Source organism: Rhinopithecus roxellana, chromosome 12, assembly GCF_007565055.1.
Source record: "Rhinopithecus roxellana isolate Shanxi Qingling chromosome 12, ASM756505v1, whole genome shotgun sequence".
NCBI classification, from domain to species: Eukaryota; Metazoa; Chordata; class Mammalia; order Primates; family Cercopithecidae; genus Rhinopithecus; species Rhinopithecus roxellana.
In genome coordinates, this window is record NC_044560.1 from 112908781 (window position 1) to 112932061 (window position 23281).

General features: G+C 52.5%; 1 protein-coding gene across 1 annotated transcript in view; it reads right to left on the reverse strand.

The window, feature by feature from the left end:
* GPI (glucose-6-phosphate isomerase) overlaps nt 1–23025 on the reverse strand; it is a 45208-nt gene extending 22183 nt beyond the window's left edge. The window contains exons 1-9 of the mRNA XM_030942207.1: nt 22678–23025; nt 21633–21723; nt 21218–21286; nt 19323–19442; nt 9631–9714; nt 9339–9485; nt 7921–7992; nt 7363–7407; nt 5423–5476 (exon numbers count right to left, since the gene is read on the reverse strand). Coding sequence (XP_030798067.1) covers nt 5423–5476; nt 7363–7407; nt 7921–7992; nt 9339–9485; nt 9631–9714; nt 19323–19442; nt 21218–21286; nt 21633–21723; nt 22678–22799 — 804 coding nt within the window. The 5' untranslated portion in view covers nt 22800–23025. The remainder of the gene's footprint in view (nt 1–5422; nt 5477–7362; nt 7408–7920; nt 7993–9338; nt 9486–9630; nt 9715–19322; nt 19443–21217; nt 21287–21632; nt 21724–22677) is intronic.
* Nucleotides 23026–23281: the final 256 nt, after the last annotated feature.

Genomic DNA, 23281 nt, shown 5'->3' on the forward strand with positions numbered 1-23281 from the left:
CGAAGATGGGTTCCAGACATCTCAGCTGACAGACCAAGATTCACATAACCTGACCCCTCATACCCTGACTGACAGACCCAGGTTCCTTTGCCTGAGCCAAACTCAGATTCCTTACAGCCTACCAGGGTCCAGCTTTATTTACGTGAGCCTGGCCTCGGCAGTCCACATCCCGTGTCTGGCATGGCTTTTCATGTCTCACAGACAGAGCCAATGCTGCCAATCTCTGCTTAACGTCAGCACCAATGAGCTCACTGAGGAGCCTCAGACCTCATCAAATGGAACATCTCTGCCTACCTGTGCTCCCCAGCTGAGATGTGTAGTTCTATCAACTTGTGACTAACCCATTGTCCAAAGGCCTAAGACTGAGTCAGCACAACTGAGCCAGAACCACGCACCAATGACTCCACCTGCAAGACCCCAGGTGTACGTCCCTCTAGCTACAAAGTCCTTGCTTGAGAGAGATACATCTACCTACTCACGTCTAACTTAGGGGCCACAGACCTTGTAGGAAACCCGCAATGTTCTGCCTGCCTGTGGAGACCCCCATGCTATGGGCTTGACCTGAGAGGCCATTCTGTACACCTAGGATCAACTCTGGTTCTTCAGGCTTCACCTCAAACACCCAGGGGCACATTCCTGTGCCTGAATCCAACTCCTGAAAGAGCCAACTCTATCTACCTGCATTCAATCCTAACTCCTCAGCTCTCCTTCAAGAGACTACTGGCAGACCAGTTTTGTCTACCTGCCTGACCCTGGCTTCTCAGACCACACATGGTGGGCCAGCTCTGCCTACCTGTGCTTGACTCTGGCTCCTCAGACCACACCTGAAAGGCTATCTCTACCTACCTGAGCTTGACCCTGGGTTCTGACTACACCTAGTGACCCAGAATACCTACCTGTACTTGATCTTGGCTCTTCAGACCATACCTGGCAGGCAGCTCTACCTACCTGAGCCTGACCCTGGCTCCTCAGACCATACCTGGTGGGCCAGCTTTGCCTACCTGTGCTTACCCTGGCTCCTCAAACCACACCCAGTGGGCCAGCTCTACCTACCTGTACTTGACCTTGGCTCCTTAAACCACACCTAAAAGACTACCTCTACCTACCTGTGTTTGACTCTGGCTCTTCGGAGTATACCTGGCATGCTAGATCTACCTACCTGAGCCTGATGTTGGCTCTTCAGATCATACCTGGTGATCTGCCTACCTGTGCTCGATGCTGGCTCCTGGGCTTGTACCTGGTGGACCAGCACCCCCTACCTGCATGTGGTGAGGGTCCCTGAGCTTGTACCTTGTGGGCCAGCTCTGCCTACCTCTACTTCACACCTCAGCTGCTCTTATCTCATCCTACACACTTTTTAGGTCTCATGAACACACCCAGCTTTGTGAAGCTGCCCTGATTCTGGCTCCAAAGACCTTACCTGCCAAACCCTGCTCTACACACCTGTGTTTAACTCCTGTTCTTCAGACCTGATGGACCCGAAGAGATGTACCTGGACCAGGCTCCAAAAACCTCACCCAAGAAACTCAATTCCACATGCCCACTTACCTGTGGCTGACCACAGCTCCTCAGTCTCACCCAGGAGATGAACTTCTACCCACCCATCTTTTTCCTTTTTTTTTTTTGAGATGAAATTTCACTCTCACTGCCCAAGTTGCAGTGTAGTGGCATGATCTCGGCTCACTGCAAACTCTGCCTCCCAGGTTCAAGCGATTCTCCTGCCTCAGCCTCCTGAGTAGCTAGGATTACAGGCACGTGCCACCACACCCAGCTAATTTTTGTATTTTTTAGTAGAAATGGGGTTTCACCCGTCACCATGTTGGCCAGACTGGTCTTGAACTCCTGATCTCAGATGATCCACCCACCTTGGCCTCCCAAAGTGATGGAATTACAGGCGTGAGCCACCACACCCGACCCGACCTCTGTTTGTTTTTGTTTTTTTTTTTTTTTGAGATAGAGTCTCACTGTCATCCAGGCTGGAGTGCAGTAGCACTATCTTGGCTCACTCTCCCTCCCCAGTTCAAGCAATTCTGGTGCCTCAGCCTCCCAAGCAGCTAGGACTGTAGGCATGCACCACCACGCCTGGCTAATTTTTGTATTTTTAGTAGAAATGGGGTTTCGCTGTGCTGGCCAGGCTGGTCTCGAGCTCTTGACTTCAAGTGATCTGCCTGCCTTGGCCTCCCAAAGTGCTGGGATTACCGGCATGAGCCACTGTGTCTGGCCTTCCCACCTGTCTTGACACCACCTAGGAAATCCAGACCTGCTCACTGTGCCAGATCCCAGCACCTCAGACCCTCCTGAGACCTGGCTCTATCCACCTGCCTTCACTTCATATCCTCAGAGGTTGTCTACCACATCCAGGTCTTTGTAGATGAGCCTAACCCCGACTCCTTGGGCCTCACGTGATAGATCATTCTCTCCACCTGTGCCTGACCTCAACTGCAGGATAGTTTAATTAGCTTGACTATGGCTGCTCTGGTCAACCTACCTATGTGTGCCCCTGGTTTCACAGATGTCACCTGACAAACTCTACCCATCATGCTTCTCAGACTTGGGATACAAACCAGGGCCTGACCTCAGTGGCTCACACCTTACCTGTGAGACCCAAAAATACATACCCATGTCTCACCTTAACCCCTGAAACCTCGCCTGCTGGAACTGCTCTACGTACTTCGACCAGACCCAGGCTTCATTCACCTTTCAGATGGATGCAGTTCGTCGTCCCTTTGTCTGACTCCAGCTTTTTGGTCTCTTCCCAGGCTCACCCACCAGAGCTGCTCAGACATCGCCTGAGGACACAGCTCCAACCTGGACCCAATCATGGATCTCCAGCCTCACTTGTCAGACCCAGCTCAACCTGTCTGCCTATCTTTAGCTCCAACGTCCTTACCGGACTGGTCCAGTTCTGCCTACCTGAGTAGAGTCTTGGCTCCTCAGGCCTCCCCTAGAAACCCAGCCATACAAACCTGTCTGATTCCAGCTCCTGGGACCTCAGACAGACGCAGCTCTGAAAGGCTGCACTATACACACCTAACCTGAACAGACACTTTCCTCACACATGACAGATCACTGGCTGCTGACCTCAGCCTGAGGGAGCCTGGTGAGAGCCCAGTGGTAACAAACACTGTCTGACTGGCTCAGCCTTGACGTCTGCCCTGCAGACTCAGGTCTCTGGACCTTTACTCACCCTGAGCCACTCAGACCACACCCACCCAGCACAGCTCCTCATGCCACCTGCCTGCCTCACCTGCCCCAGCTCCCCTGTCCTTGCCTCCTATCACCAGGTACATTCCTACCTCTCCCGCATCTGGGCTCTGCAGACCCTGACGCCACAGACTTGGACTTCAGTCACGAATTCTCAGAGGCCTCTGACGCCCTGAGCTCTGCCCATCACACCCAGTCAGGATGCTGAGAAGCAGGTGCTGACCCGTGTGTCCCTAATCCTGGGTTCTAAACACCCCACTCGAGCAATCAGCCACCCACTACCTGATCCTCACTTTCCAGAACCGGCCAGAGATCCCAGCGTGCACACCTGTCCCATGCCATAGGTCTACACCACCTCCCACAGAGCCCGGCTGACATACGCACATACATAGCTTTGGCTCCTCAGACTCCACCTGACAGAACCATCTCTAAATACCTGCCTCTCCTCCAGAATTCACAGACCCATGGGTCCCTCTCTCTGCCCTGGCTCCTCCTCAGAACTCACCTGGATCTGCTCTGGCTCCGCTTCGGGCCTCCCCAGCCAAAACTGGCCCTGTGCTGACTCTGACTGAGCCCTGAGAGACCCCGCGGTTTCCCACCACCCCCCTGCATGATCCTGACACCCAAGGCTGCCCCACAACTGGCCCTGGCGGACCAAGAATTACCACTACCAGACAAGACTCTTCTGATCTCACCTGAGAGCCGGGACTGCATCCCTAGGCCTGAGCTGATGGCTGTAGCTCACCCGAGACCCTACCTCCAGGAACTTCACCTGCTCCTATCCCTGGGTTCTTCAGATAATCACCTTCTGGATTCAGCAGGATACTCTAGTAACTCAGGCAGATCCCTCCTCCATCCCCTGTGGTCTGTCTAGCCTGGCCCAGGAAGCCTCCGCTTAGGAATCACCAGCCAGCCCTGGCCCCATGTTCCTGTGCCTAAATATCATTCCTAGGCCTTACCTGGGAGGCCAGACCCATCCTCTCCTTAAGCCACAACCTAACTCATCTCTGTACGCTGGGTGGTGACGAGCAAGGACACCCCCGATCTGCTTGGCTCCTTGGCCGGCAGCAGCACCCACACATCTCTGCCCACCACCTGCTCAGGCTCCAGATCCCAAGGAGGAGGTGGAAGGTGCCTGCCCTCCAGTATCAGGCATGCAACATTTATTAGAAGCCGCACAGTCTCTCTTGACCCGGGTTCCGCATCTGAGCCACAGGATGCAGAAAATGACTTGAGTGACTCTTGTCAATTCTTCCAAGGATGGTATGTAACTAGTCTCATTCTAGAAAGAAGTTAACTCATTATACACAGTGGATGGCTTAAGGCATTAGGGCTTCATTCTCTCCCAGACCCCGGTAGCAAAAGGCCCCTAGAGCTTTCAAAGGAACAAGGTTATGTCTGTGGATGCCATCACCAAGCAAAGGGCCTCCAGTCCAAACGCCTGGAAACAGCCCCAGGTGGGAAAACCACCAAATGGGCAATGCCCTCTCTGCTGCGCCTGCCACAGTGTTAGACCCTGCACCTAAGCCTGGCCATGCCCACAGCATTCACAGCGCCCACACCACACCCTGCACTGCACCCCTGCACCCCAGGCTTCACAGCCAGAGCCCTCCTCACACCACTGCTGAGCTCAGCTAAGTGCACAAGGAAAGCTGCAGCTCACTGTTCGGCTCCAGCAGAGGTGGTCCCATGGACCACCTGTTGCTACAGAGGGGTCTGCAGCCCTGTCACTCAAGGCAGGGTTTGCTCTACAAGCTGCCCCAGCCTGGCGCCTCCTTACGCCACCCCCAGCTCCTCCTGCAGCTCCTGTTGCTCTGTTCCAGGCCTACCCGGTCATACCTCATGCCTCACCCTGCCCCTTGGCCTTTACAGATGGTGGCTGCAGTTCAGAGAAAGGTCATCACTGAGAATAACTCACAACCTCAACTCTGTGAGGGGGGCAAGGGGGACTCGGGTTACCCCACAGTGGGTGTTGCAGGCAGGCACCCAAGGGAGTGTCATCTGGCAATGCAAGCTTAGCCCACCCTCAGGTGGAAGTGGAGCCCTCATCCTGCCTGGGTTGCTCTTGTCCTCCAAGCCTCTCTGAGGGCCTACCTTTCCCCAAGCTAGGTATGCAGCAGGTACTCAATAAACACTGACCTGACCTCATGGGCCCCTCAACGGCCATGATTTGGCAAAGGACACTTAATTCACCCAGTGCAGAAGTGCTTGTACTTACATCCCAGAACTCGAACATGTTTTGAGGGTCAATTCCAAACTCCTTCACTTTGGTCTACAAAAAAAAAAAAAAAAACAAACAAACAAACAAAGGGAGAGAAATGAAAGGAAGCATTTGCTAGTAGGATGGAAACAGGAGCTCCAGGAGGCAGGGAGCTATGCTCTGTGAGCTGAGCCTCACCTTCCCCAGAGCCAGGGATGGGGCAGGGCTGGAGCAGTCAGTGAGTCGAGGGCAGGGCCCAGGATCTGCCCACCCCAAGATAGACACCAGGTCAGTCCATGACCGGCACACCAGTGACGCTGCACCTGTAAAGCCCCCTGCTGAGGGCAGCTATAACCCCGTGTGAGGAACTGGCTCACACACTGCTCTGCAACAGCTCTCACCCAGGCCTGTCTGGGACACCAGAGCATGACGCCTCAGGGCATCTAGGAACCGAACCTAGGACTGGGACCCGAGCATGGGCAGGGGCCACCTACCAGGCCAGGCAACCACACATAGGCTGGACAGTCACCCAGCCCTTCCCATGTGTGGGAGGGTGACTGCACCAAGAAGCTCTGAGGACCCATCAGGTATTCTGGTCCCCAAGGCAGACAGGGCCAGCAACCCCTTACCTATTCCCCACAGGAGGAGAAGCCCTGCTGACCAGTCAGTGGGAGGCAGAGATGTAGGGGTAATGGTGGAGGGGGTGGGAGGGAGTGATGTGGGTGTGGTCCCCAGCTCTGACACAGCACAGTGCCCACTGGCTGACTGCTGCTGTCACTCCTGGAACATCCTTTACTCTGCCATGCCCTGCTGAGCCTGCACAACCTTGGGGCCAGGCAGACTGTGAGAACTGGGGGGCAGGTGACCGAGGTTCTAATTCTGGCATCACCTACTCATACAATCGCTGAGTGGGCCGGGTACGGTGGCTTATGCCTGTAATCCCAACACTTTGGGAGGCCGAGGTGGGCAGATCACTTGAGGTCAGGAATTCGAGACTAGCCTGGCCACCATGGCGAAACCCTGTCTCTACCAAAAATACAAAAATTAGTTGGATGTGGTAGTGGGTGCCTGTAATCCCAGCTAGTCAGGAGGCTGAGGCATGAAAATTGCTTGAACCCAGGAGGCAAAGCTTGCAATGAGCCAAGATCGCACCACAAGATCACATTCCAGCCTGGGTGACAGAGCGAGACCTTGTCTCAAAAAATAGGCTGGGCACAGTAGCACACACTTGTAATCCCAGCACTTTGGGAGGCCGAGGTGGGCGGATCACTTGAGGTCAGGAATTAGAGACCAGCCTGGCCAACATGGTGAAACCCCATCTCCACTAAAAATATAAAAATTAGCCGGGCATGGTGGCGTGCACCTGTAATCCCAGCTATTCAGGAGGCTAAGGCATGAGAATCACTTGAACCTGGAAGGCAGAGGTTGCAAGGAGCCAAGATCTCGCCACTGAACTCCAGCCTGGGCAACAAAGCGGACTGTCTCAAAAAAAAAAAAAAAAAAAAAAAAAAAAAAAAAACACCACACACACAAAACAACAATCACTAAGTAGGGGGCAAAGTGTCACCTCCCTTCATTGGGGCTTTATGTACTTATGTGAAAAATGGAATGCATCCTCCACCCCTACCCAGCATGTCCCATTTGGGGAGATGCTGCACACAGAGGCCTAGGAAGGTCATGTGTATGGAGGGTTCTGGGTATCACTCAGGCCTGGGAGATGGAAAAAGGGGTTATCGTGATCCCGCTGACTCCAAGCCTCTCTCCTCAAGGCTGCAGAGGTTGAATGGGTAAATGTGGAAAAGGCAAGGAAGGCTTGCAGCTTACAGGCAGCCAACCCTTCCATACCATCAGCCAAGCCAAGATCCACCAGACCTATGAACCACGTCTCTGAGAGGCCATGACCTAGACATGCTGGGCCCTCCCAGGAAGGCAGTACAGGGGATCACAGGGGCACCTACCGTGTTAGTAGACAGGGCAACAAAGTGCTTCGCCACTGCAGAAGGCTACAAAAGACAGAGCCAAGTTACCAAATCCAGCCCAGGGAGACAAGGGGCAGTCACTCCCCATCACTAGAGGAACCAAGGCCCTGCATGGGACTGAGATTCCCAGTCCCTGGTTCTGAGACTGTTGAAGGAGGCCCACATTGAGGTCAAGGTCAAGAAAGCAGATGGGTCACAGGCTGCCTGCTCATCCCATCTTACAAGCATGCGGGGCTCAGGGACATCCCTCCCCTATAAAATAGGTGTGGCCAAGAGTCCCTGCTGCACCAAAGAACCTTAGAGAAAGGGCAACACAAGGGCTGTCAGCCCGCGAGAGCAGGTTCTGTCATATCTGCAAGGCTGGGTCTGGCAAAGCCAAGATGAACAATCATCTCATCTAGCAAAGGCAGGCACTGGCAAGGCCACCTTCCGCTTCCAACTTCAGGAGAGACAGGGCCAGACTTGGTCACTCAGGGGTCCACCCTGCTTTTCCCAGTCCAGAGGCTGACCACGAGGGAGGCCCTATAGCCCACTCACATCCTTGGCCGCCTGGAGAAACCACTCCTTTGCCGTCTCCGCATTCGTGATGGTCTCCTGGGTAGTAAAGGTCTGCAACCGAAGAGAATAGCAGTGGGCGCCCGAGCTCAGGGGTGGGTGCAGCCTCGAGCCAGGGCTCAGCAGCAGAGGCCAAGGCAATGCCCAGTTGTCACATGGAGCAGTATTTGCAGGTCAGTGACAGTGACGCCACATAACCTCCTGAGATTCCAACTCTTTAAAACCAGAGGAGGGAGGCTGGTAAACACACACCCCCGACCCTAAGCCTGCAGGTCAAAGGCCACAGCTTCTCCCCTGGAGGGCTGCAGTCAGCCTGAGGCTCTCTTCGGCCCAGGCTGGAAGGTATCTCAGAATTCAGACGGAATTCTTTTTTTTTTTTTTTTTTTTGAGACGGAGTCTCGCTCTGTCACCCAGGCTGGAATGCAGTGGCACGATCTCGGCTCACTGCAAGCTCCGCCTCCCGGGTTCCCGCCATTCTCCCGCCTCAGCCTCCGAGTAGCTGGGACTACAGGCGCCCGCCACCCCGCCTGGCTAGTTTTTTGTATTTTTAGTAGAGACAGGGTTTCACCGTGTTAGCCAGGAGGGTCTCGATCTCCTGACCTCGTGATCCACCCGCCTCGGCCTCCCAAAGTGCTGGGATTACAGGCTTGAGCCACCGCGCCCGGCCCAGATGGAATTCTTCATATTTTATGTACATTCATGTGAGTAAATAGAGCATAAACAACAGCAAACAAAACCCCTCTATTATCAGGGCATGGCTCTGAGATCAGAAAGGAGCAAGCGTGGCTGGACATGCTTTGGAAGCACTTTGGGAGGCCGAGGGGGGGCGCATCACCTGAGGTCAGGAGTTCAAGGTCAGCATGACCAACATGGCGAAACCCCATCTATATTAAAAAATAACAAATAAATAAATAAATAAATAATAAAATTAGCCAGGTGTGGTGGTGTGCTGGGAGCTACTTGGGAGGCTGAGAAAGGAGAATTGCTTGAAACCCAGGAGACAGAGATTGCAGTGAGCCGAGATTGCGCCACTACACTCAAGCCTGGGTGACAGAGCCAGACTCTGTCTCAAAAACAAAACAAAAAACAGGAGCAGGCATAAAGAACAGGTCTGTAAGAAAGTGGTGAGCAGTCCCAGACTGAGCAGAGATGCCGCAAGGTGAGTGGGTGTGGTCAAGACACAAAGCTTCAGACTGATGTGTTCAGGCTTTCATCAGTCAACCTTATTTGCTGCCAGGCATGGAAACAGTCTAGGGCAGCTGTACTGACCTGAACCACAAACCATGGTTCACTCGGAACCCACCAAGAGGGACCAATGGCCAGGGGAACAGCAAAACAGCCGTCCCTCCCTGCCCCAACACACACACGGCCAGGGGCCGGGAAGTTTTTGGCGCTCATACCTTGGAAGCGATGATGAACAGGGAGGACTCGGGGTTCAGCTGGGCCAGGGTTTTGGCAATGTGAGTTCCATCAATGTTGGAGACATACCAGACACGGGGACCTTCTGAAGAGTATGGTTTAAGGGCTTCAGTCACCATGAGGGGTCCCTGGCAGGAGACACAGCATCAGAGAATAAGAATTCAGAGTCCACAAAAAGTGGAGACAGCCAGGTCCCATCCCGGAGAAAGTAAGGACCTGGGTGGGAACAACAGCCCAGACTCCCACCCTACCCCAAGGCAGTTTTCTCCTCACCAGGTCGGAGCCGCCAATGCCAATGTTGATGACGTCCGTGATGGTCTTGCCTGTGTACCCCTTCCAGTCACCGCTCCGGACACGCTGGCACAGGGGGGAAGATGCCGTCAGCCCAAACCCCCAGACATAAGCTGCTGTTCAAAAACATCATTACTGCCATGTCCTGGTTCCTCAGTCCCAGCTTTCAGGCCCTCGCAGGTGCCTCTATTTTTTTAATTTACAATTATTATTTTTTTTTTTTGAGACGGAGTCTTGCTCTGTTGCCCAGGCTGGAGTGCAGTGGCACGATCTCGGCTCACCGCAACGTCTGCCTCCCGGGTTCATGCCATTCTCCTGCCTGACTCCTGAGTAGCTGGGACTATACAGGTGCCCGCCACCATGCCCAGCTAATTTTTTTTTAATTTTTAGTAGAGATGGGGTTTCACTGTGTTAGCAGGATGGTCTCGTACTCCTGACCTCGTGATCCACCCGCCTCGGCCTCCCAAAGTGCTGGGTTTACAGGCTTGAGCAACCATGCCTGGCTTATTTATTTTTAATTTTTTTTTTTTTTTGAGACAGAGACTCTACTTTCTGGGTTCTAACAATACTCATGCCTTAGTCTCCTGAGTAGCTGGGACTACAGGCCTGTGCCACCACCATGCCTAGCTAATTATTTTGTATTTTTAGTAGGGACGGGGTTTTGCCATGTTGGCCAGGCTGGTCTCGAATTACTGGCCTCAAGTGATCTGCCCAGCTCAGCCTCCCAAAGTGCTGGAATTACAGGTGTGAGCCACCGTGCCCCGCTATTTATTTATTTTTAAAACTGTGCCTTAGGGGCCAGGAAGGGTGGCTCAAGGCTGAGACAGGAGAATTGCTTAAGCCCAGGAAGTTGAGGCTGCAGCAAGCTAAGATTGCCAACACTGTACTCCAGCCTAGGTGACAGAGGAAGATCCTGACTCCAAAAACAGAACAAAATGCTCTGCCTTAGCCATTTTTTTTTCCCTAAGACAGAGTCTTACTCTGTCGCCTAGGCTGGAGTGCAACAGCACGATCTCAGCTCACTGCAGCCTCCACCTCCAGGCTCCAGGGTTCAAGCGATTCTCCTGCCTCAGCCTCCCAAGTAGCTGGGATTACAGGCACCTGCCACCACACCCAGCTAATTTTTACTATTTTTAGTAGAGACGGGGTTTCGCCGTGTTGGCCAGGCTGGTCTCAAACTCCTGACCTCAGGTGATCCGCCTGCCTCAGCCTCCCAAAGTGCTTGGATTACAGGTGTGAGCCACCACACACAGCCTATTTTATTTCTTGTAGAGACGGTGTCTTGCTATGTTGCCCAGCCTGGTCTCTAACTCCTGGCCTCAAATAATCCTCCCATCTTGACCTCCCAAAGCGTTGGGATTACAGGTGTGAGCCACTATGCAAGGCCTAGGAGTCTCTGGAGACCATAGTGGCCCCTGCCACACTCACCACCAACTAGACTATTTCCTGGTTACAACAGTGAGACATCCCTACCTTACAGCAACACTGTCAGAATTTGCAAAACCAGGGATAACTCAGCAGAATCTACTATGCCAGAGACCAAGAGATGTGAAATGCTGAAAACTGTGACTGGGCTATGCCGGGGAAAGGAGTATCAGACCTGCAGCCAGTCTCCAATCAGACGCCAGTGATCCCTGCTTCCTGGAACTCATGCCCCTGCATAGCTTCCACCTGTGCTGGGAGGGGTGACCTATGCACCCACCAGGAGACTGCAAAAGGGGTGAAATGTGACTTCAGAGAACCTGCAGTTTCTGCTTTGCTCTCTTGGATGACTAGCTTTTGGGGAAGCCGTCTATGATGCTGTGAAGACACTCAAAAGAGTTCCATAAAGAAGCCCACGCAGCAGAGAACTGAGGCCTTTTTCCAACAGTCACTGCCAACTCGCTTCCTGTTTATAGGACACCTTAGAGGGAGTCCTCCAAACCCATCAAACCTTCCAGTAACCAGGGCGCTGGCCAACATCTTGACTAAAGCCTCATGAGAGATCTCCAAACCAAGACTAACCAGGTAAGCCACTCCCAAACTTCTGACCCACGGACACTGTGAGGTAATAAAAGTACTGCTAAGCCCGGCATGGTGGCTCACACCTGTAATCCCAGCACTTTAGGAGGCTGAGGCAGGTGGATCACAAGGTCAGGAGTTCAAGACCAGCCTGGCCAACATGGTGAACCCCCATCTCTACTAAAAGAAAAAATACAAAAATTATCCAGGTATGACGGCGTGACCCTGTAATCCCATCTACTGGGGAGGCTGAGACAGGAGAACTGCTGAAACCCGGGAGGCAGAAGTTGCAGTGAGCTGAGATTGTGCCATTGCACTCTAGCCTGGGCAACAGAGCAAGATTGTCTCAAAAAAAAAGTTTATTGCTGTTTTAAGCCAAGTTTTCATGTCATTTGTTAAACAATGACAGATAACTAATACAGATTCTGGTACCAAAAGTACAGTGTTGTCATAATAAAAACCTAAATATACATGACTCAGTGACTCATGCCTATAATCTCAGCACTTACTGGGAAACTGAGGCAGGAGGATCACTTGAGCCCAAGAGTTTAAAAACTAGCCTGGGCAACATAGCATGACCTCATCTCTACAAAAAATAAAAAAGTAACAAGGCATGGTGGCATGTGCCTGTAGTCCCAGAAGGCTGAGGTGGGGGATTGCTTGAGCCCAGGAGTTCGAGGCTGCAGTGAGTGGTGATTGCACGCACCACTGCACTACAGCCTGGGCGACAGAGTGAGACCCTATCTCAAAAAATAAAAAAGAAAGAAAAGAAAAAAAAATTATCCCATACATACTAGTCATCCTATGCCCACCTCGCCATTGTATGTTGGGTGTCTGAGGGGTAGATAATTTGTCTCTTTAAATTCACATGTCTTCAGATTGAAAGGAACTACACTCAAGTTGTACTAAAGGAAATGCAGGTACTACCACACCTGTACTTGACAAGATGAGGTTCTAGACTTCTGATACTGTAACAGAATATGGACTTAGGAGAAAGTTAAGTGGGGTGTTTGTGTGTGGAAGGAACACAAATCAACCACTAGGTGCCAGAAGCAGGACTATGACAGCCACCCACCTTCTGAGATGGTGACCAGTGGTCCTTGCTTCCTGGCATTAACCCGCTGGTGCAGTCCCTTCCCACAGTGACCAGAGCTGATCTGTAACACCAACACGGTATTATAGAAATGAAAGAGTGTAGCTGGGCGTGGTGGCTCACCCTGTAATCCCAGCATTTTGGGAGGGCGAAGCAGGCAGATCACTTGAGATCAGAAGTTCGAGACCAGCCTGGCCAAAATGGTGAAACCCCATCTCTACTAAAAAAATAAATGTAAAAAAAAAAAAGGGCGGTCATGGTGGCAGGTACCTGTAATCCCAGTTACTCAGGAGGCTAAGGCAGGAGAATCGCTTGAGCCCAGGACTGGAGGTTGCGGTGAGCCGAGATCACGCCATTGTACTCTGGCCTGGGCAACAAGAGTGAAACTCCATCTCAAAAAAAAAAAAAAAAAAAAAAAAAAAAAAAAAAAAAAGAGCGTGAATCCTGACGTGAGGTCACAAAAGACCTCCAGGCATCTGCCTTGCTCTCTATTGGATCACTCACTCTGGGAGAAATAAGCTGCGTTGTCATGAGGACACTTGAATTGTCTGCCTCCCAAAGCCAGCAGTGCTAGTGAGCCATCTTCAAAGCAGACCCTCCAGCCCCCATCAAGCCTTCAAATGACCACATCTTTAGCCAACATCTTGATTGCAACCTTAGAAGATCAGAGCCACTACTCCAAACACAGCCACTGCAAATTCCCCACCTAAAGAGATGGTGATTGTTGCTTCTAGTTGCTAAATTTTGGAATAATTTATCACACATCAATAAAAAATTAGTACACACTAATAAGATCCAGCAATTTTTTCTTTTAAATTTTTTTTTTTTTTTTTTTTTCCAGAATCTTGCTCTGTCACCCAGGCTAGAGTACAGTGGTGCGATCTCAGCTTACGGCAACCTCCACCTCCCAGGTTCAAGCAATTCTCCTGCCTCAGCTTCCCAAGTAACTGGAACTACCGGCGTACAACACCATGCCCAGCTATAAATAATAATAATAATAATTTTTTTTTTTTTGAGACGGAGTCTCGCTCTGTCACCCAGGTTGGAGTGCAGTGGCACTATCTCGGCTCTCAGTAACCTCCACCTCCTAGGTTCAAATGATACTGCTGCCTCAGTCTCCCGAGCAGTTGGAATTACGGGTGCCTGCCACACCCCCAGCTAATTTTGTTTGTATTTTTAGTAGAGACGGGTTTTGCCATGTGGGCCAGGCTGGTCTCAAACTCCTGACCTGAAGTGATCCGCCCACCTCAGCCTCCCAAAGTGCTAGGATTACAGGTGTGAGCCACAGCATCCAGACTATAAATTATTATTTTTAAATTAAAACAAAAATAGTCTGGGCACAGTGGCTCACGCCTGTAATCCCAGCACTTTGGGAGGCCAAAGTGGTCAGATTATGAGGTCAGGAGTTCGAGACCAGCCTGGCCAACATGGTGAAACTTCATCTCTACTAAAAATACAAAAATTAGCTGGGTGTGGTGGCAGGCACCTGTAATCCCAGCTACTCTGGAGGCTAAGGCAGGAGAACTGTTTGAACCCAGGAGGCAGAGGGTGCAATGAACCAAGATCAGGCCATTGCACTCCAGCCTGGACGAAAGAGAGAAACTCTGTCTAAAAAAAAAAAAAAAATGGCTAGGCACGGTGGCTCACACCTATAATCCCAGCACTTTGGGAGGCCAAGGCAGCCAGATCACGAGGTCAGGAGATGGAAACCATCTTGGCTAACATGGTGAAACCCAGTCTCTACTAAAAATACAAAAACTTAGCCGGGCGCGGTGGCGGGCACCTGTAGTTCCAGCTACTCAGGAGGCTGAGGCAGGAGAAAGACGTGAACCCAGGAGGCGGAGCTTGCAATGAGCCGAGATCGCGCCACTGCACTTCAGCCTGGGTAACAGAGCGAGACTCCGTCTCAAAAAAAAAGAAAAAAGAGACAGGGTCTATGTTGCCCAAACTAGTCTCGAACTCCTGGCCTGCAGTGATCTGATTCACCCTTCCAAAATACTGGGATTACACACGAGCCACTGCACTTTGCTGGATTTAGGTTTTAAAGACACGGTCGTGCTCTGTTGCTCGGCCTGGAATGCAGGAGTATGATGATAGCTCACTGCAGCTTCAAACTCCTGGGCTCAAGCAATTCTCCTGCCTCAGCCTCCTAAGTAGCCAAGACTATAGGTGCATACCACCACAGCTGGCTAACTTTTAACTTTTTTTTTAAAAGGCAAGGTCTTGTTATGTTGCCCAGGCTGGTATTATACTCCTGGCCTCAAGCAATCCTCTTGCCTCTGTCTCCCAAAGGGCTGGGATTACAGAGGTGAGCAACTGTGCCTGGCCCTACTTTTTCTTTAAATAAACCATGGAAAAATTTCCATCAGTACAGAAAGAAATAAAATAAGTTGTTCAACTTCTCAACTCTCCCTCACGGGTGTATAACAAAAGAGGTTAGAAAAAGCAAGTCTCAGCTGGGCGTGGTGGCTCATACCTGTAATCCCAGGACTCTGGGAGGCCAAAGCGGGTGGATCACTTGAGATCAGGAGTTCAAGACCAGCCTGACCAACATGGTGAAACCCCGTCTCTACTAAAAATACAAAAATTAGCCAGGCGTAGTGGCATGTGACTGTAATCCCAGCTACTGGGAAGGCCGACACAGGAGAATCACTTGAACCTGGGAGGCACAGGTTGAGTGAGCCGAGACCATGCCATTGCACTCCAGTCCGGGTGACAGAGCGAGACTCTGCCTCAAAAAAAAAAAAAAACAAATCTCCTTCCGTGACTGTCAAAGGTTTGTTATAATGAAGCATCCCAGAGGAAAAATGTGTCTTTTTTTTTTTTTTTTTTTTAAGTTTTGAGACAAAGTCTCACTCTGTTGCCCAAGCTGCAGTACAGTAGCGTGATTTTGGCTCACCGCAATCTCCCCTTCCTGGGTTCAAGTGATTCTCCCACCTCAGCCTCCCGAGTAGCTGGGACTACAGGCACGCGCCGCCATGCCTGGCTAACTTTTTTGTATTTTTTTTTTTTCAGCAGAGACGGAGTTTCACTATGTTAGCCAGTCTTGTCTTGAACTCCTGACCTCGTGGTCCACCCACCTTGGCCTCCTAAGGTGCTGGGATTACAGGTGTGAGCCACCACACTCAGCCAAATGTGTCTATCTTTATTACAATTACATCCAGCTTTCATTTGACCAAATGAGGCTTTACCATACCCACCAATTCTGCAACTTCCTTTTTCAACTTCCCAGTCCATCCTGAACAGCATGGCAAGTCAGTCCAACTGTAGCTCCCTGATTCCTAACGGTGCCCCGGATGACAGTATATGAATATATGCTGACTCTACTTGATAAGTCCCCTGATAAATGAGTACAGCTTGGTTTCAGGTTTTGCCACTACAATCAAGGTCACAGTGAACGTCTTCACCCAATCTTGGCAAACTTTGGAGAGTACAGCCATGAGGAATGTTCCTCACCGGGGGATTGCTGCCGTTCAGCAACTTTTTGTGAACTATAAATACCCTATCAGCCTGAGTCACGTACTCCAGTGGCCAGCTTTAAAGGAAGGCTTTCCTGGAAACAGCACCCCAAACGGTGCAGTGACACCCTCGCCATGTGGCATGGCTGAGCGCACCCAACCCGATCACACAGCAATAGGCTTTTAATGCACTTTGGCTCTGCCACTCACAGCAGATGGCTGGAAAGGCCCTGCCGCAGGCCCAAAGCCCGTCACATGGACTGACCACCCTAAATGACATTCTGGAAATCCAGATTCCCATCAGGACCCCACAACTTCCTTGCCCTGGGAAGCGTCTCACTCTGTCACTCGAGCTGCCTCAACCTCCCAGGCTCAAGCAATCCTCCCACCTCAGCCTCCCAAGTAGCTGGGACACATCAGCATGCCTGGCTAATTTATTTATTTTTTGCAGAGATGGGTTTTTTTTTTTTTTTTTTTTTTTGAGGCAGAGTTTCACTCCGTCACCTAGGCTGGAGTGCAGTAGTGTGATCTTGGCTCACTGCAACCTCCGCCTCCCAGGCTCAAGAGATTCTCCTGCCTCAGACTCCCCAGTAGCTGATATTACAGGTGCTCGCCACCATGCCCAGGTAACTTTTTGTACTTTTAGTAGAGACGGCGTTTCACCATGTTGATTGATCTCAAAACTCCTGACCTCAAATGATCCAACTGCCCAGCCTCCCAGAGTGCTAGGATTACAGGCATAAACCACCGTGCCCAGCCCATTTTCAGGTCTGAAAGTGGCTCTTGGCCAAAGTAACCAGACGTTGACCAGCCACATGTGGAGGCCACTGCTCCTAGGACAAGCAGCAAATGATCACAGCTGACAAGAGCTTGGATGATCACCCTTGGCGCATGCATAGCCCACACAGACACACCCACATCACCCTCATTCTCCAGGCTTGAGGACGTCTGCCAACCCACCCCTGCAGAATCAGCCCTAGGATAGACACTGAGGCAAGTGCTTGATGTGGGGAAACTTAGCTGGTCTCTGAGGCAACCCCTACCACCCTACACACAAGGAAAAGGAGGCATGTTACATGCACTGTCACTGACACACGGACACCGCTTACATACTTCCAGGTGGAAATAAGCTGCAGAAGAGCAGGCAGAAAACCAAACCGCATGCATGTGCACGTGTGTACATGTTTCGAAAAGGAGGTGACAGATGTGTACGTGCACAGGAACTTCCTGGAAGACTTCACAAGAAAACTTTTCTATTTTTTAAATTTATTTCTTGAGACAGGATCTTGCTCCGTTGTCCAGACTGGAGTGCAGTGGTGTCACCATGGCTCACTGCAGCCTCAACTTCCCAGGCTCAAGCCATCCTCCCACCTCAGCCTCCTGAATAGCTGGGACTAGAAGTATGAGCTGCTGCGCCTGGCTACGGGAAACTACAAAGGCTGCTTCTGGAGGGTTAGCTGGGAATGGGGATGAGGAATTTTTTTTTTTTTTTTTGAGACAGAGTCTCTCTCTGTCGCCCAGGCTGGGGTGCAGTGACCGGATCTCAGCTCACTGCAAGCTCTGCCTCCCAGGTTTAGGCCATTCTCCTGCCTCAGCCTCCCGAGTAGTTGGGACTACAGGCACCCGCCACCTCGCCCGGCTAGTTTTTTGTATTTCTTTTTTAGTAGAGACGGGGTTTCACCGCGTTAGCCAGGATGGTCTCGATCTCCTGACCTCGTGATCCGCCCGTCTCGGCCTCCCAAAGTGCTGGGATTACAGGCTTGAGCCACCGTGCCCAGCCGGAGATTTTTTTTTTTGACAGAGTCTCCCTCTGTCATCCAGGCTGGAGTGCAATGGCACACTCACAGCTGACTGCAACCTCTGCTTCCCAGGTTCAAGCGATTCTCCTGCCTCAGCCTCCCAAGTAGCTGGGATTACAGGCGTGTGTCACCATACCTGGCTAATTTTTATATTTTTAGTGGAGATGAGGTTTCACCATGATGGCCAGGCTGGTCTCAACAAGTGATCTGCTCGCCTCAGCCTCCCAAAGTTCTGGGATCAGAGGCATGAGCCACCCACCACGCCCAGCCAGGGTTGAGGAAATTTTACAACGTTTTATCTATTTCTAGACTAGGCGATCAGGGCATATGACAAAAGAGGTTAGAAAAAGTTCCTTCCAGCCAAGCGCAGTGGCTCACGCCTGTAATTCTAGCACTTTGGGAGGCTGAGGCGGGCAGATCACCTGAGGTCAGGGGTTTGAGACCAGCCTGGCCAACATGGTGAAACCCCATCTCTACTAAAAATATAAAAATTATCTGGGCGGGGTGGCACATAATTGTAATCCCAGCTACTCAGGAGGCTGAGGCAGAAGAATCGCTTGAATCCGGGACGCAGAGGTTGCAGTGAGCTGAGATCGCATCAATGCACTCCAGTCTGGGTGACAGAGTGAGACTCCATCTCAAAAAAAAAAGAAAGAAAGAAAAAAGAAAAAGCTCCTTCTTTCCCTGACTGTCCCGTCTCTCAGGTGCCCCATTTCTTTCTTTTTTTTTTTTTTGAGACAGTCTCGCTCTGTTGCCCAGGCTGGAGTGCAGCGGCACAATCTCTGCCCACTGCAAGCTCCGTCTCCCGGGTTCATGCCATTCTCCTGCCTCAGCCTTCTGAGTAGCTGGAACCACAGGGACCCGCCACCATGCCCGGCTGATTTTTTTGTATTTTTAGTAGAGACAGGGTTTCACCATGTTAGCCTGGATGGTCTTGATCTCCTGACCTCGTGATCTGCCTGCCTCGGCCTCCCAAAGTGCTGGGATTATAGGCGTGAGCCACTGCGCCCGGGCCCTTGGGGCCCCACTTTTCATTTCGAGCCTCTGTCATTTGCCACCATGGGCCCACAGGTGTCTGTAATTCAGGAAAGAGACTGCCCCCACTTCTGCCAGCAGTAGGTTCCTTCAGAGCAGAGCCAGGAGAAATTCAGGCCTCAGCAAAGACCCCCAGGGTCAGCGATCACACAGGCAACCCCTCCCTTAAGCTGCAATGAGAGCCTGAGTCCTGCCTCCAAGAATAGAGGAAAAGTTGCCCCTCAGGGATCCCAGATTCCCATATACTCACACATGGCCAAGGACGAGTCCGGCCCAGTAGCCACTTACCTGGCAGAAAGACTTCATCTTGTCTAGAACCTTGTTGACCTCTGGCATCACATCCTTGCCATCTACCAGGATGGGTGTGTTTGACCGGTTCCGAAGAGCCACGTGCAGCACAGCTCGACCCTGGGGATGAGGGTCAGGGTGTAAAGACTGTCCCCTCAACCCCAGGCAGCTATGCTCCCAGCTAGGCATGGTGCCATAGCTCGACCCTCTATCCACTAGACAGGCAGGCCCTGAGGTCTCTGTTAGCACCATGATCTTGTTCCAAGAACCCACTGTATGCTTACAGGAGTAGGAGCTCCCCAAGGACTTATGTGCTGCTGACAGTCAGGAGGAGATGGGGGTGGAGACCCATATATGCCTAGAACAGGCCCAAAGGGCCTGCCATAGGTGTTCAGGGCATGAACAGTGAGAGAAAAGAGCAACAGTGGGCAAAGGCAGAGAATGGTGACAACACATGTCAGAAACAAGCAATAAATGCTTTCAGAAGCTGGGCGCCATGGCTCAAGCCTGTAATTCCAGAACTCTGGGAGGCCAAGGCGGGTGGATAACTTGAGGTCAGGAATTCGAGACCACCCGGCCAACATGGTGACATCCTGTCTCTACTAAAAATACAAAAATTAGCCAGGTGGGGTGGCACACACCTGTAGTTCCAGCTACTCGGGAAGCTGAGGCAGAGAATCGCCTGAACCCATTAGAGAGAGGTTGCAGTGAGCCGAGATCGCACCACTGCACTCCAGCCTGGGCGACAGAGCGAGACTCCATCTCAAAATAAATAAATAAATAAATAAATGAATGAATAAATAAATAAATAAATGCTTTCCAAAGATGAGTGCTCACTAAGCCTGAAGTAACCTCATCCTCCCAATGCGTGTCCACGGTGTTTGCTGGCACCTTTTAGGCAGTGTCCTCAGCTCCTTGGATTTGCAGCAAGGTATGCAACTCAAGCTTCCCTCACCAAGCAGCCCGACAACTACCAACTGCCAGGAACCAAACCAGACTTGAAGTCTGTGACCGGTGCCAGGCGGTTGGCCCGGCCACGTGAGTGAAACGGCCTGAAGCCAACAGAGGAGTCCTTGAGGGAAGGTCTAAAGACCCTAGGTGGGCAGGAAAAGGATCATCTTGGGATTCCAACCCAGTGAGAGGCTTGCTAAGGTGGAAGGTTTCACGCCACCCCACCCTCACCCTCACCCTGCCAGACCCCATTTCTGCCCCACATTTTATAGGTGAATGCGCTCCTCCAGAAAGCCTTCCTTGATTGCATCCTCTCTCAGCTTAGACCCACAATGCAAGACAGATTGAGTGTGAATCTCCATTTTGCCTCTTACAGCTATGATATCTTAGATAAGGGATGTGACCTCTGAACCTCAGACTCCTCACATGTAAGAGGAGGATAATGACATCATGAGGACAGAGTCTGGGTGCTCAGTGTCCATTATACCTCCAGGCTTGGCTCCCATACTGAGTCAGGAACAGAGGTCCCCAGGCCTGGCCTCACCACTGCTTCCTATTGACTCCTATTGCTTGAGTAGGCTGAAGTCTTGAGTGACTTAAGATCCTTCTTGTCGCTACTAAAACTTGCAGCGAGGATATGTTCGAGTTAACTTCTCTAGGAAAATGTCAGCCTTGAGAAACTCTCCCTCTGGGTATGAGATGTCCTCCTCCCAGGCAGACACTGGGAACCATTCCAAGGAGCTCACCAAACCTAGACGGCCAATCTTGTGGAAGACACACCCTAAAGCCCTGCTACAAGCAGGAGGAAAAAGGCCTTTAGGCCCCTCATTAAGCAAAAGCATTGCCCAAGAGAAGGGGTGAAGACACAGGGTAATGTGGCTAACAGTCAGATAAACCCCAAAGGGAAGGAAGGAGGCCCCAGAGGATATGTGGGGCCTGCTCACCTCGGTGTAGTTGATCTTCTCACCATTGAACATCCGCTCCCGGGCGGCCTCCACGCCCCTGGACTTGGCCTAGGAAGAGATGATACTGAGGCCTGGTCCCACCCAAACTGACCACCCCAAGTGTCAGCCCCCAAACACAAGGCTTGGTGCTGTCCCCAATGAGACAGACAGATGGCTGCTGCCTGGTTCTCTCTCCCACTGTCTGGGAAGGGTCTACTCAGATATCAGACACTGGGGTCCCTGGGATGCTGCTTAGAACCTAAGCCAGGGCAGGTGCCTCACCTGCACAGAGGAGGTCACCGAGGTCTAATGAGAGGAAAGACTCAAGATACTTAAGGTCCTGGGGACACCCAGGAGTCCAGCTCGCCCATCACTCTGTCGGTTACCAGTTACACCTCCCCAAGCAGAACATTACCAGGTCCACCAGCATCCGCATCACATCCTCCGTCACCAGGTTCTTGGAGTAATCCAGCAGGATATGCCCATGGTTGGTGTTGAGGGTCAGGCTGCAGAAAGATGGAGATGCTGCTGACCACACCCTGGTCTCCCTAGTGGGAGACCTGTCCTGAGCAGGAGCTGTTCCCAGAAGAAACATCCTCCCCGACCCACACCCCACAAGGGCCACGGCCACCCAGCACAGTGGTGATGTCTGTCACCTGCTGGCCCACCAGGATGATCTGCAACAGCAGCACAGAGAAAGAAGCCATCCTCACAGACCTTAGATGCAGGCAGACCCTGTGTGAGGAGCCTGGACTGAAGGCGGGGACCACCCCCTCCCAGGGCTTCCACTCTCTGCCGTAAGTTACTCAGGCACCCATCCAGATGACAGGGATGGCCACTGGGACGTCTAGTCCAGAGCCACAGTCGCTCTCCGCCCCTCCTGCACCAGCATCAGTGATCAGAGCTCGCTCGGCCACACCCCGGCCCATGATTTCCTCCAATGCTCCTTCCCACTTCCCGGTCGTGCACAGGTCTCCTCTGCAGGAATCACGCCCGACGTCTCCACCCTTCCACCCAGCTCCCTCAAACCCCACGCCCGGGCTGCCCGCCCGGCAAACGGTCCCAAGCCCATGTGGCCAGGAGCGGATGGAAAGGGACAGCCCTTTCCCGCTTGCTGCGTCAGCCAGGGCCTCTCCTCACAACTGCGAAAGGAGCCTCTGCTCAAATGGCCGGAGCTGCACGGGGTGGGGGAGGGGAAACGCCCCCATGTAGAGGCCCGTTTTTCCTCGTGACGAAGCAGACCCGGCGCCGAGACCCCCGGAGAGGCCGCAAGACCCCAGGAACGCACTCCAAGGGGACTCCAAGGACGAAGTGCAGCCTCTGCCTGGGCCCCAGTCCATGGCCTGGAGGTGGGGAGCGGGGGTCCCCGGGCACCACTGCCCCCGCCTCCAGACCCCATCCCCGCGTGCCCGGCTCCGGGCGCCGCGCGTGGCAGCCCCCCGCCTCCGGCCCGCCCGCACCTGAAGTGGTTGAAGCGCTCCTTGTTGGCATCGAAGAGGCGGCGCAGGTTCAGCTCGGAGCCGTGCTCGCGATACCATTGCTGCAGCTTCTGGAACTGGGGGTCCCGGGTGAGAGCGGCCATGGCGGGACTAGAAGGTACGCGGACTGGAACGCGCGCCGAGGAGGAAGGAGGGCTGGCAGCGCGCAGCGAGCAAGGCGCGGGGGCGCGCGACGGCCTTTATGGCGCAGGCGCCCGTTCCGGCCCCACCCCTGAGCTCCGGCCCCGCCCCCGACCCGCGCCCCAATACCCAGGCCGGGTGCCCGCTAAGCGACCTTGCCTGCGGCCGCTGATCTGGGGCCTCAGCTCTTCTCTCCCTACCGCTTGCGCCGCCGCTTTGCTGGCTTCTGCCCGGAAGTGGCTGTGGAGAAGGGTGGGCAGAGCCCGGGGATCACTGGAGCCCAGGAGTTGGAGGCTGCAGAGAGCTACCATCGCACCACTGCACTCCCTGTGCACTGGTCGGCTTCATTCATTCATTCGACAAAACTCTACAGATAGAACACCTTCCACGTTACAGGCAGTGTTCCAGGCGCTGTGGATACATATGTGCCAAATAAGCAAGTACA